The 12,116-nt window shown below is 41.3% G+C and overlaps 2 protein-coding genes across 2 annotated transcripts in view; one reads left to right on the top strand and one right to left on the bottom strand.

The window, feature by feature from the left end:
• The window catches only part of SUCLA2 (succinate-CoA ligase ADP-forming subunit beta), a 66,523-nt gene extending 64,709 nt beyond the window's left edge, over positions 1 to 1,814 (bottom strand). Inside the window, exon 1 of the mRNA XM_082701620.1 lies at positions 1,696 to 1,814. The gene's annotated coding sequence lies outside the window, so the exon portion shown is untranslated. The remainder of the gene's footprint in view (positions 1 to 1,695) is intronic.
• A 259-nt stretch (positions 1,815 to 2,073) lies between these two features.
• On the top strand, positions 2,074 to 11,642 carry NUDT15 (nudix hydrolase 15). The gene is made up of 3 exons (XM_082701622.1): positions 2,074 to 2,271; positions 5,746 to 5,942; positions 11,260 to 11,642. Exons 1-3 carry the CDS (start codon positions 2,114 to 2,116, stop codon positions 11,418 to 11,420), a joined length of 516 nt encoding a protein of 171 aa, XP_082557748.1. The 5' UTR covers positions 2,074 to 2,113; the 3' UTR covers positions 11,421 to 11,642.
• The last annotated feature ends 474 nt before the right edge of the window (positions 11,643 to 12,116 follow it).

Below are 12,116 nucleotides of genomic sequence, written 5' to 3'. Positions count from 1 at the left end.
ATTTTAACTTAATTACTTCTTTAAAGGCCCTATTCTCTAAATATAGTCATATTTTGAGGTATTGGGGGTTAGGACTTCAACATACGAATTTGGGGCAGGGGAGCATGACTCAGCCCATAACAACCGTTAAATAAGATGTTAGTTATAAATCTTTTAAATGCCATATATAAGGTTGTTAAAATTCCCTTTAATCCTAGTTTGCTTAACTCTTTTTAAAATCATTAATAATTACTGAACTTTCTCAGGTTCTTTTCTGCATCTGTTTAGATGATTATATGAGTTGGGACACCTGCGTGGCTCAGTGGGTTACCTTCTGCTTAGGTAGGTCATGATCCCAGCATCCTGGGATTGAGCCCCTGCTTGGTGGGGACTCTGCTTCTCCCTCCCCAGGCTCTTGTGCTCTTGCTTACTCTCTCTCTCTATTTCTCTCTCCCTCCCTCTCAAATAAATAAACTCTTTTAAAAAATGATTAAATGTGTTTCTTTTTTCTCTCTTTTAATGCAGTAAACTACAAGGATTGATTTTTCAAATATTAACCTCACCTTGTATTTCTGGGAATAACTCCATTCAGTTATGATACATTATCCTGTCTATATGTTGCCAATTTTTATTTGGGAAAATATTATAGAATATCTTTGTGGTACATAACATATTAAAGGGTGTATTTCTGGGTGGAAGGAAAGATGCTGTACAAATATGTAGTCATTTACCAAAACATGAAGAAGAAACCTATTACTTGAAAGTATCAGGAATAATAGTTCAAAGAGCTAAAAGTGAATGGAAACCAGGACTAGTGGGTAAAGTCATCCCTACTCATCCTTACTTGTTTTTCTACCATTTGAGTTTTAAAATTGTAAGTGCATTAGTTCAGTAGAAGTAAAACCTGATTTATATTAATGAAAAAAGTAAATCCTCCCCAACCAAAGACTAGTCATTTGTTCTTTTTTAGTTCATTTTCATCACAACTCTAATTCAGCTGGGATTACTTTGGTGGGTGCATGATGTGCAAACAACTGGGACAAGTTCTTTCCTTCCCCCCAAACTAGCTTCTCCCAGCACAATTCATTGTCTTTAATTTTTTTCCATATTGTGTTAATACTTTCAATAATTTATACCAGGTTGTTTCTATACCATTTATCCTTGCCCTAATAACCATGCTGACTTGAGCTATAGATAGAATGAATTTATATAGTGGTGGAGAATCTCATCCAAACAAAAAAAGAAATAGGATATGCAAGGCGCAGAGGTTTATAAAGGCGGACAGCTGGTAAATGCGCGATTTGCATAATCTGAGAGTAGATATTGATGTAGAAATTGTTGGGGTTCGGGGCAAATGCTCAGGAAAGAATTCTTGAGATGACTTTGGTGGTTTTATTAAAGCAGGAAGACAGGACCTGTGGACAGAAAGGGCTGCCCTGAGGTTGTGATGTGTGACTGATTATGTACTTTCAAATTGGGGGGAGGTTAGAGACAGCACAAGCTTCCAAGGTATTTTGGAAACAAGGTTCCCGTGATCCTGACGGGCTGTTGTTCGGGAAAGGTCATTTATTACTGTTTAGTAAAAACTCAGTCCTGAGACCCCCTCAGAAGTATATCAGTGGGCCACATGCCTGGAGATGATTACCAACATACCTCTAGGGGTATAGAAATATAGGAAATTTGCAAAGGAATTTTTGTATGTTAAAGAAGACTTACAGGATCCTGAGGCAGGAGGTGGGGGTGGAATCCTCAGGTTGATTGCCTCTTGCCTTTAGCAAAGTCTTAACATCGGAGAAGCTGAGTTCCCAGCGGAATGTCACTCTGCCTATTTCAGGACTTAACAATGGGCTGTAAGTAGTAAGGAAATTTTATTTTTTCGTCTTGGTTTCCCTTATCAGATATGGATAGCAAATGTTGAAAGTGCAACAGTAAGTGGCATTACTTAAAACAAAGCCTTGAGAGGCAATCCTTAAGGGAGGAATCATTAGCTTCATAAACTGAGATAGCACCAAGGTAAGCCCCTCCACTCAGACTTTCCTTTTTGCGCCAGCGCAGGCACTGGGAGAAACTGCGGGCGGCCCAGGAGGCGGGGCAAACGTCACTTCCCCTGGCCTCTGCCGGGTCCTCCCGCGCGATGACCGCCTGCCCGGAGCCTCCCCAGCGGCGCCCTGGAATCGGGATAGGAGTAGTGATAACTAGCAGCGAGCATCCTGGTTGTGTCCTCCTGGGCAAGAGGAAAGGGTCAGTTGGAGCCGGCAGTTTTCAACTGCCTGGGGGCCATCTGGAGTTCGGGTGAGCAGTCACAGGGATCCCGTTAGAAAATCCCAAGGTGCAGCGGGAGAATGAACTCGCTCCTTGCGTGCGTCCGTGCGTCTTTGCGTGTGCGCTGACGCTGCGTCATCTCGCGCGTTTCTCTGCGCCTTCCCTGGGCGGATAAGCCCCGCCCACCCCAGGTGCGCGCTGGGAATGGGCCCTGAGCTGGGGAAGGGTGGGAGGGTGCTGCCTTAGGTGTGAGTCCCGCCGGTGTTGTCCCTTTCGGCAGGCGTCCGCTTGGTCACGGGCTGGTGTGTGTGCTGTTCTAGTGCATGCACTTAAGGGACGCATAGTGGGTCTTTCTAAACCTCGAGCAGTCTAGTTTTGCCAGTGAAGGCATTTGCACGGTTTGGCTGTGCTTTAAACTTCCATGCATGAACGATCTCTTTCCTGCCTCAGCAGATTTATTTGCACCCTGACCAAGCAGATGGGGTACTCGAACTCTGTGGGACTCAGTGTCTTCATCTTTACAGTCAGAAAGTTGGAACAAAGTACTCTTTAATGTCCCTCTCTGCTTTGGCATTCTGTGGTGTGAAGATAGATCCAACCAACAAAGGAAGTTGGGCAGTTAAGAGTCAGATCTACCCAAGGGTGTAGAAAGCCAGTAGTTGTGCTGAAAGGTGGGTTCTGAAGTGAGAACGGGCCTAAAGTCAACAGCAGATAAACAGCATCTAAAGCGTTCAGAGCCAGAGCTTGTTTTTCCATTAGTGTCAAAGTTCGAAACATGCATAAAAGTAGAGCACATAGCTGGTGAGTCCTCGTTTACCTGTTACTCAGAGCTTGTTCGTGTTTCATCTCTGTGGCTCCCTCTCAACGGACACACACATCCCTTCTTTTCTGCACTCTTCTAAAGGAAAACTCAGACATTTATTATACCACCCCAAATCCTTCAGTATGTATCTGTAATAGGCTTTTTAAGAGATGTAAACGTGTTTTCCCACCTTAACAGAATACTATTTTAACACATTAAGATAATCCTTTAATAACCTGTGATACTCAGTCTATACCGTTTTCCCCCAATTGTCTTGAAAATGTCTTTTTATTGTTTTGTACCAATCAAGATCAAAGGAAGAAGACTTATTACATGTACTTTGGCATTGATAAATTTCTTAAGTCTCCATATCCAACAGTAATCTGCCCCCCACCCTTCCTTTTCCATGCTATGTTGAAAATTTGGGTAATACGGAGAATTTCATACATTCTGACTATATGCTACTAAACTACCTATTTGTTGTAAACTGCTGGTTAGAAGTAGAGGCTTGATCCTAGTTCCCTTTAATCAGACTTTGTCTTTTATGAAACATGGAATTCTTATCTCATAGCATATGGAATTTTTGAAATTGTCTTCAGGATTTTAAAAGGCAACAATAAATCATTTTCATGTAAGATAAGCCATCAGTTAATAACTAATAAAATTTCACACACACTGTATTGAGCTTTGTCAATTGTTGGTAAGCATTAGGTCACAAACAAAGCACTAATTAGAATATATAATTACTGGAACAATGGCTAAAGATAGATTAATAATAACACAATAAAGTATTAGAATCTTTACTCAGATAGCCAATGATAATAGCCAGAATTGAACTTTAATGAGCTTTTTACTAAGTGCTAGATATTATGCTAAGCTCTTCACATGTATGCTTTCTCTTATCTTCATATGACTGGTACACTGGGCTAAGTTTGATGGGAAACAAATAGGAAATGGCTTTATTTTCTCTGACCATTGTCTTTAAACATGATTTGTCTTTCCCTTCTCTGGTGCTCTAAGACATTTCCTGCAAATTCGATTGTCTTCCTGTCACTTGATTGTAAAAATAAATCGCCCTTCAGTCAGTTATGATCCACTTCCAAGCATTTGTCTCTCCCAAGTAGTGGGGAAAAGGAGAAAGGAGGTGGGCCTCCTCCTCTTCTCACTGTTTCTGGTTTCCTTTCTTCTCCAGGCTGTTGGGGAGGGAGGGAGGGGGCCAGACTTTTTACATGACTAATGCTGCTGTGATCTACCCATGGGTACTCTCTGGATACAGTATTCATAGATGTGCTCTCTTTCTCAGTATATATTTGTGGGTTGTTTGGAAGTCCTATAAGGATGTCTATACTGCACAGTTCTCTGACATAGGTGACCGATTTAACTCTTGCTTAGCACACTGTCATGCATTTTCTTTATGTTGGGGTCCCCAGTAGTCTCTTGTAGCATCTGTTGGGCCCAGAGGAAATTCACAGTGGAAAATAATGCCTTCGCTGTCACTCTTTTTCCTTGCTCATTCCTCATGGGCTTCTCTAGCCAGTCTTCTCCTTTCCAGATTCTTAAAGTGGGATGAAACCTCAGCCTCTGTCTTCACATGCAACCCTAAACACCAAGGAACACATTTTAGATTTACCCAGACCTCTTACCTTTCTACCGCCTCTAATCTGATGCACAACATTTGAATTTCCACAGTTCTACATGTCTTTAGCAGGGGAGTAACACACCAGTATCTCCTTGAAAGTCACACCCAATCTCTGTGACCAGTTTTCTTGGAGTACCTCTCACTTGGCCTTGGGGCAGAGTTGTCCCCTCATCAGGAGGAAGGGGAACATTGCTACTATGCTTGAAAATTCGTAACTTTCCTCCTTCCCCCAAATCTCCTATCCTTCTTATTATGTAGCCTGGGTGGGGTGAGGTCAAAAAACTAATCAGGCCTTTGGATACCTTTGAGTTTAGATGGCATTTGTTTGCTCTTTTGCCATACTCTTTAGAATTTAAAGGTGCTTATTGCCTATTGTCCTCAATTTTGAGGTTTATAAAAAATTCTGAGACTAAAAAAAGACATCATCCACGTCTTGATACACTTAAAACAACTCGGTGAGAGAGTGGCATTATCTCTTTATTTGTGCAAGGTAGAAAGTAATGGACTTTGGAATCAAACCTAGGTCTAGCTGACTCCAAAGCCTGTGCTTTTTTCTTTCTTTTTTAAAGATTTTATTTATTTGTCAGAGAGAGAGAGGGAGCACAAGCAGGGGGAGCTGCAGGCAGAGTGGGAAGCAAGCACCCCACTGAGCAAGGACCCTGATGATGTGGGACTCGATCCCAGGATCCTGGTATCATGACCTGAGCCTAAGGCAAATGCTTAACTGACTGAGCTACCCAGGGATCCCAGCCTGTGCTCTTAACTGATACACTAAACTGTTTCCTGATTGCATACAGCTTCCAGGCATGTGAAGTAGTGCTGAATTGGCTAAAGGGTCATTAATTATTTTGCTCAATATGAAGTCCTTTTTGTCTTCAGATAACTTCAAGATTCCTTATACTTCAGATGAAGAGAATGTAAAAGACAGGGTTGTTGATTATTTTAAACATAAGCCAATTACAGTTCTTTTTGCTTTAAACTAGAAATTCCTAGCTAAGGTTCATGGCAGAAAAATAAGTCACATAAACAGAATTAAATACAGCGCCGTGCTTCTGTTTTCTAGTGAAACGTGGGAAGAATGTGCTCAGAGGGAAACCTGGGAAGAAGCAGCTCTTCACCTGAAAAATGTTCGCTTTGCCTCAGTTGTGAATACCTTTATGGAGAAAGAAAATTACCATTATGTGACCGTACTAATGAAAGGAGAGGTGGATGTGACTCATGACCCAGAACCAAAGAACGCAGAGCCTGAAAAAAATGAAAGTAAGAGAATTATATATAATCATGCATCATCTTAGAAAAGCGTATCATCTGGGTATTACAATATTATTGCCATGGGAAGAGAATTAGAGTCTCTTCGTATAGAAATGTAAATATACTTAAATCCTGAGAACATAAGGACACAGCAGGAAAGAGAATGGGCTCCCTGGCCATACTACTTGACTTGCATCCTGGTTTTCCCACTTAGAAATTTGCAACCTTAGGCAAGTTATTTAAAGTCTCTGGGCTTCTTTGCTTTGTGATGAGAGTAACCACCTCAGATGGGTTGTAATAAAGATAAGGTTAAAATGGTTAATATGCGTAAGGAACCAAGGGAACACCCTAAGAACTCAGTAAATCTTAGTTTTATTGTTAGTGTTTGATTTTACTTCAAACTGATTTTAAGGAAAAGATGTAAGGTGCCATTGTCAGTGTTCTCCCCTGTAGAAGGGTGTAAATTTCCTTGTACAGGGAGGGACTAACTGGACAAAACAGTTCTCCTCCGTGTTGGGTCAAGTGCTCTGAAAGCTGTATGTAACAAGTGGTATTATTTACTGTGTGCTAGGCATTGTTTTGAGGGCTTTGCCTGTATCACGTCTCTTCAAATTTCATAAAACTCCATGACAAAGAGTAAAATATAAAATTCAAACATCACATATATTATTTGCCATATGAAACCTGACCCCAGTGGTCTTGTGTCCAGAACCTACCCTGTAAACATTTAATTGATTCTCTAATATGGAAGAATCTTTTCATTCAATAATTAGTTCCTGGGTACTGTGTGCCCATTCCTGTTTTAGGCACAGAAAGTGCAGTGGTGGGCGAAACAAAGTCCATTTCCTCTCAGGCTTGACATTTTATTGAGCAGGAGGGATAGCAACAAATTGACGGGTGTGTTACCATGTAATTATAAGGAATAAGGATAAAAATAAAACCGTGGAAGGATAGGGACACCTGGGTGCTGCCTCAGATAGGGTGATCAGGAAGGGCTCTGAGAAGGGGGATATATGCAGAGACCTGGAGGAAGTGATCTTTCCAGAATGAATAAATCATCCCTGAAGTGTTCTGCAGATTGAATTGATTGAATGAACAGAAGGGTATGTTCCCCCCAAATGTCTGTTGAGTCATATACAATTTTTTTAAATAAAACAGATAACTACATGAAATCATCTAAAGTGAACTAGCAAAGTCTGACTTTGACTTGAAATCATCCAAAGTGAACTTACTATACTCTAACACCAAATGTGTGGCTTTTCTCCTCACTCCAGATAATTCTCCAGACATCAGTTGGGTGTCTTACAATTCAGTCAAATTCTTAACAGTGTCTGGAGTTAGTCTGAGAGCCCCAAAGTTAAGGAGCTCCGTCCCACAACAGTGCCCCCCCCCCCAAATGCCAGTTGCACGTCCTGGCCTCCTGTATTTCTGACTGCCTGGCTATCCATCGGGCTTCCCACCACCTCTTCCTCTGGTGGAGTAATTTGCTCAAATGACCTGCTGAACTCAGGAAAACATTTTGCTTACATTACCAGTTTATGACAAAGGAAACAACTCGGGAATAGCCAAATAGAAGAGAGGAACTGGGCCAGGTAGGTGTGGAGAGGGAGGCAGAGCTTCCATCCTCTCAAGGAGCATGACACCCCCCTGGCACCTTGATGTGTTCATCAACTTGGAAGCTCTCTGAATTCTGTTGTGTAGAGTTTTCATGGAGGCTCCTATGTAATGGGACTATTGCACATTATTATTTTTGCAATTGACTAAATAATTGTCTGCTGGTGATGAACTTAATCTCCAGCTCCTCTCCTCTCACCTTAGGTGGGATGTGCGTGCCTGGGAAGTCTTTCTGGTCACCAGCCCCCATCCGGAAGCTCTCTAGGGGCCTCCAGCAACCCGTCAGCTTATTAGCATAAACTGAAGTATGGTTGAAAGGGGTTTATTATGGGTAACAAAAGTTGTCCCTCTCATCCCTATCACTTAGGAAATGACAAAGATTTCAGGAACTCTGTGCCAGGAAACAGGGAGGAAGGCCAGATATATATTAATCACATCACAGTAACATACATAGAAATACCCCAAAAGTATCCAGAAGTCTTCGGTTGGCCTAGGGTAACAACAAAAATCATTCATGCCTTAAGAGAGGAAAGCAGGACACTTTTAAGTGAGAAATACCAGTTTCCCTGGGGGAGCTCTACAGGTTCTGCTCTCACACCCTAATTATCCTGGATAAGTTGAGGACGAGGAGAGTCCAGGACAGTAACAGTGGGAACAAAACTCAATAGTCTTGATATCCTGAAGCTGTGGGGAGGAGCAGTTGATTACTTGGCTTTTTAACATCAAGCTGAAGTGTAAGTATGCAAAATTTCCACTGGAACACTTTTTGCAGGACTCCATTTCCTACAAAGCAGAGTATATTTCATATAACTGAAGCAGAATATATTTCATGTAACTGAATTTTAAAAAATTCGTTTGAGGCGTCATTTATTCAGGTAATAAATAAGCGCAGATTATTGTTGTCTTAAAACAGAACCCTAAACTTGGAAGGAATGACCATTTCCTTATTTTTATCTCTGCTACAGGCAAAAAAAAACCTGAGACAAGATGAGACAAAACAATGGAATAGTTCAGTTTTGCATTCTTAGTGTCCTTGGTAAGAAGCAGACAGGAAAAGTGTTAATTTGTAGAGAAAGCCTGGGGAGAAAACACAGGAGTGACTGGCTATCGCATCAGCTCTGACCTGTCACCAGCCAGCTGCCTGTGTCTCACAGGCCCCCATTCCGCCTGGCGTCAGCAGGGATTTGCAGGGATTTGTAGAGATTTGTGGAGCTGAGTGCCCCTACCCAGGTGCAGAGTGCTGGCTGGCCTCTATTTCTAGTTAACTTCCCCTGATGTTCAGAAGGCATCTCAGGTTCAATTCAAGTGTTCAGCTTCAAATCATACTTAATGTTTTCCCTTTACTGAACTGTGAATACATAAAGAGCAGAATTTGGGCTCATTCACCTTTGCCTGGCTCCTATTCAGAGTACTTTCAGAATATGTTAAAGGAAGAAGGGAGGGAGGGAATGAGGTTCTCAAATCTGGTATCTAGACTGGCCTACTTTTTAACAACTTCTAAAACACTATTCTACTTTATGAAGTTCTATATAAGGGTTTTTGTTACTCTACTATTGTATGTATTGTTTTTCTCCTCCTAGAATATGGTAGGTTTGGTTCCTTTTTACATGCTTTGTGATTTTTTTTTCTGCATTTCTGTAACTTTTTTTATTTTTTATTTTTTTAAGATTTTATTATTTATTTGACAGAGAGAGATCACAAATAGGCAGAGAGGCAGGCAGAGAGAGAGAGAGAGGAGGAAGCAGGCTCCCTGCTGAGCAGAGAGCCCGATGCGGGACTCGATCCCAGGACCCTGAGATCATGACCTGAGCCGAAGGCAGTGGCTTAACCCACTGAGCCACCCAGGCACCCTGTAACTTTTTTTTAATTTAGTATGTCTCCTTTCATTTGGTTGACCCTCTCACATGCTAATAAGCTGAAATCAAACAGTATGATTTTATAAGGCCCAAGTTTACTAGCACCAAGTCAGATTTGACCAGAAGAAAATCATTCGACTCTGTCCCTCAATAACAATATAACGGACATTATTTTCACTGTTTTGCCAGTTGAGAGCCCTTGCTGATGGCCAGCTGCACCATAGCCAAGGTGCAGTGGCTCAGTGATGGTGGTTTTATTTATAGTATAAATATGCAGTCTCTCTCCCATGCTCACTAGATCCTGGATCTGGATCACCCACTTCCGATTGCAGGTTAGGACATCTTTCCTCCTGCAGCCAGTTATACTTAGGAGGACCAGCCAGATGCTTCATGTTCCCCAAGACAGGATAAACTTTATAGACAGCTCTCTTGAGGCTCTGGTAATTCAGCAGCTGTCCTGACATTGTTCAGTGACACCTCTGTCTCTCTCTCCCTCGTTCCTTCCTTCCCTATTTCTTTTAGTCTGTGCTCACAGGGGCTGATCACTCCTTCCTGAACTTGTTCTAACTTCACGGATTCTCGATCCCCTGCCTTCTCAGAGCCAAAGTACATGCCTGTATTTTATAGGGAGAAAAATACTTAGTGGAAGTAACTACATTTAATTAAACATAAGTATATGCATGTGATCATGAGGAAATGTAGTTTGAACATGGAGTGTACATCTGAATATAATCTCTATATATTCACCTTTTAGGAGCATCTGTCCTTCCATGTTATTTACAACTAAAGATGTAATTTATTTGAGAGAGAGAGAGTGCACTTTCATGTGAGCAGGTAGGGGAACAGAATGGGAGGGAGAGAGAGGGAAAGAATCTTCAGGAGATGCCATACTGAGCTCAGGGAGTCCATTCTGGGGCCTTGATCGCACAACCCTGAGATCATGACCTGAGCCCAAACCAAGAGTCGGTTGCTCAGCCCTGCCACCAAGGCGCCCCTTATGTTATTGACATTTGAATCATCAAAGAAGGGGTGCCTGGGTGGTGCAGTCAGTTAAGCAGCCAACTCAGTTTGGGCTCAGGTCCTGATCTCAGGTGATGAGATGGAGCCCCCCGTCCGGCTCTGTGCTCAGCGTTGGAGTCAGCTTCAGATTCTCTCTCGACCCCTCCCACCTATGTTCTCTCTCTCTCTCTCTCTCTCTCTCTAAAATTAAATAAATAAATAAAAATAAAAAAGAAATCATCAAAGAAAATACTGTTCTCTAGAATGGTTTTCTAGAATTTCATGGATTTCACAACTGGTAGATGCTGTGAAATCTTTCCTCTTTCAACGATTTTTTAAAAATCTGCCCCGTCCATACTGTCTTTCTATCTAAAGTATACCACAACACAGAGAATACTTCTTATTCTCTGCACGGCTCCCATTACCTTTTAGAAAGATGGAGCATAGCTTAGAAATGTTGTAATTCTCCTTATTCTATATGTAACTGGTTTATTTTAATGTAATGTTGTAACCTGTCATATATAAAGTTCTGTGCATTTTGTTTAGCCAAATATTTAAGCAAAAATTGAATGGTCCTCAATCTGGGTTTTACCATAACAAGGTCCTTATAAACTTGGCTTCATGTTGAAATAACAGCATGTTTTAAATGATCACCATTCTGTTAAGATGATTCTAAATGCAAATTATGTTGGTACAGCAGAGCTAATGCATAGCATCACTATAATTAGTAGCATGCTATTATTAGTAGCAAGCCATTTTTAAATTTAATTAATTTTTTCTAAAGATAGGTTAACTTGCCAAATTAAATATTGTTTCCATCCAGCTAAATTAATTGATTTGGTATCTTTCTTTTCTAGGTTGGGAGTGGGTTCCCTGGGAAAAATTTCCTCCACTGGACCAGCTTTTCTGGGCACTGCGCTGTTTAAAGGAACAGGGCTACAATCCATTTAAAGAAGATTTGGATCATTTGGTTGGATACAAAGGACATCATCTTCAGGGGTACAAGAAGATAACCTGATTTATATTTAAAAGACAAGATAAGGTCCTGTTAGAGAGTGAAAAGTATCGGCATTTCACAACAACTCCATTTTGTCTAAGAAGTTCCATATGATTGTCAATTTATTTGATCTCTCTTAATACATCTATCACCCTTTCAGCCAGTACTTGTGAAATATCTTCTGGCATTATGTCATGAAGTGCACTGCAGACTCAGTGTGATTAAATGGTGGTATTGCGGAAATTCTGCTTTCTGTATTTTTCTGTGATATTTACTGTGCAGTTTTTTGATACCAGCTTGCATGGAATGGAGGGCAATAGAATTTGCCTTAGTGTTTCCATTCAAATAGAGATCCTCGTTCAGATGCTGACACAGTATGCCTGCTGCAGAATTTACCCTGTTTGATTTTCCTCTTCTGCTTTATTTAAAACACACTTTTTGGTACTGTATTGTGACAGTCCTTGCAACTGCAGCAACAGGATAGGTCATTAGGGTCTATTTCCCAAGGTTCTGATTCAGAACCTACCTCAAGAGAAGTGAGACTAACTGCCCCAGATATTATCCCGTCATTAACAGGCCATGTAATTTTGGGTTTCTCACATAATCTCTGTGAGATCTAACTTCCCCATATGTAAAAAGAAGATAAGACTAAGGCAGTGGTTCTCAAGGTGTGGTCTGGGGAGGTCTGTGAGACCCTTTCAAGGGCCTTCAAGGTCA

The sequence above is a fragment of the Mustela nivalis genome (assembly GCF_964662115.1).
Source record: "Mustela nivalis genome assembly, chromosome: 15".
NCBI classification, from domain to species: domain Eukaryota; kingdom Metazoa; phylum Chordata; class Mammalia; order Carnivora; family Mustelidae; genus Mustela; species Mustela nivalis.
Note: the sequence above shows the minus strand (reverse complement) of the source record. Positions and strands in the feature narration are given on the sequence as shown.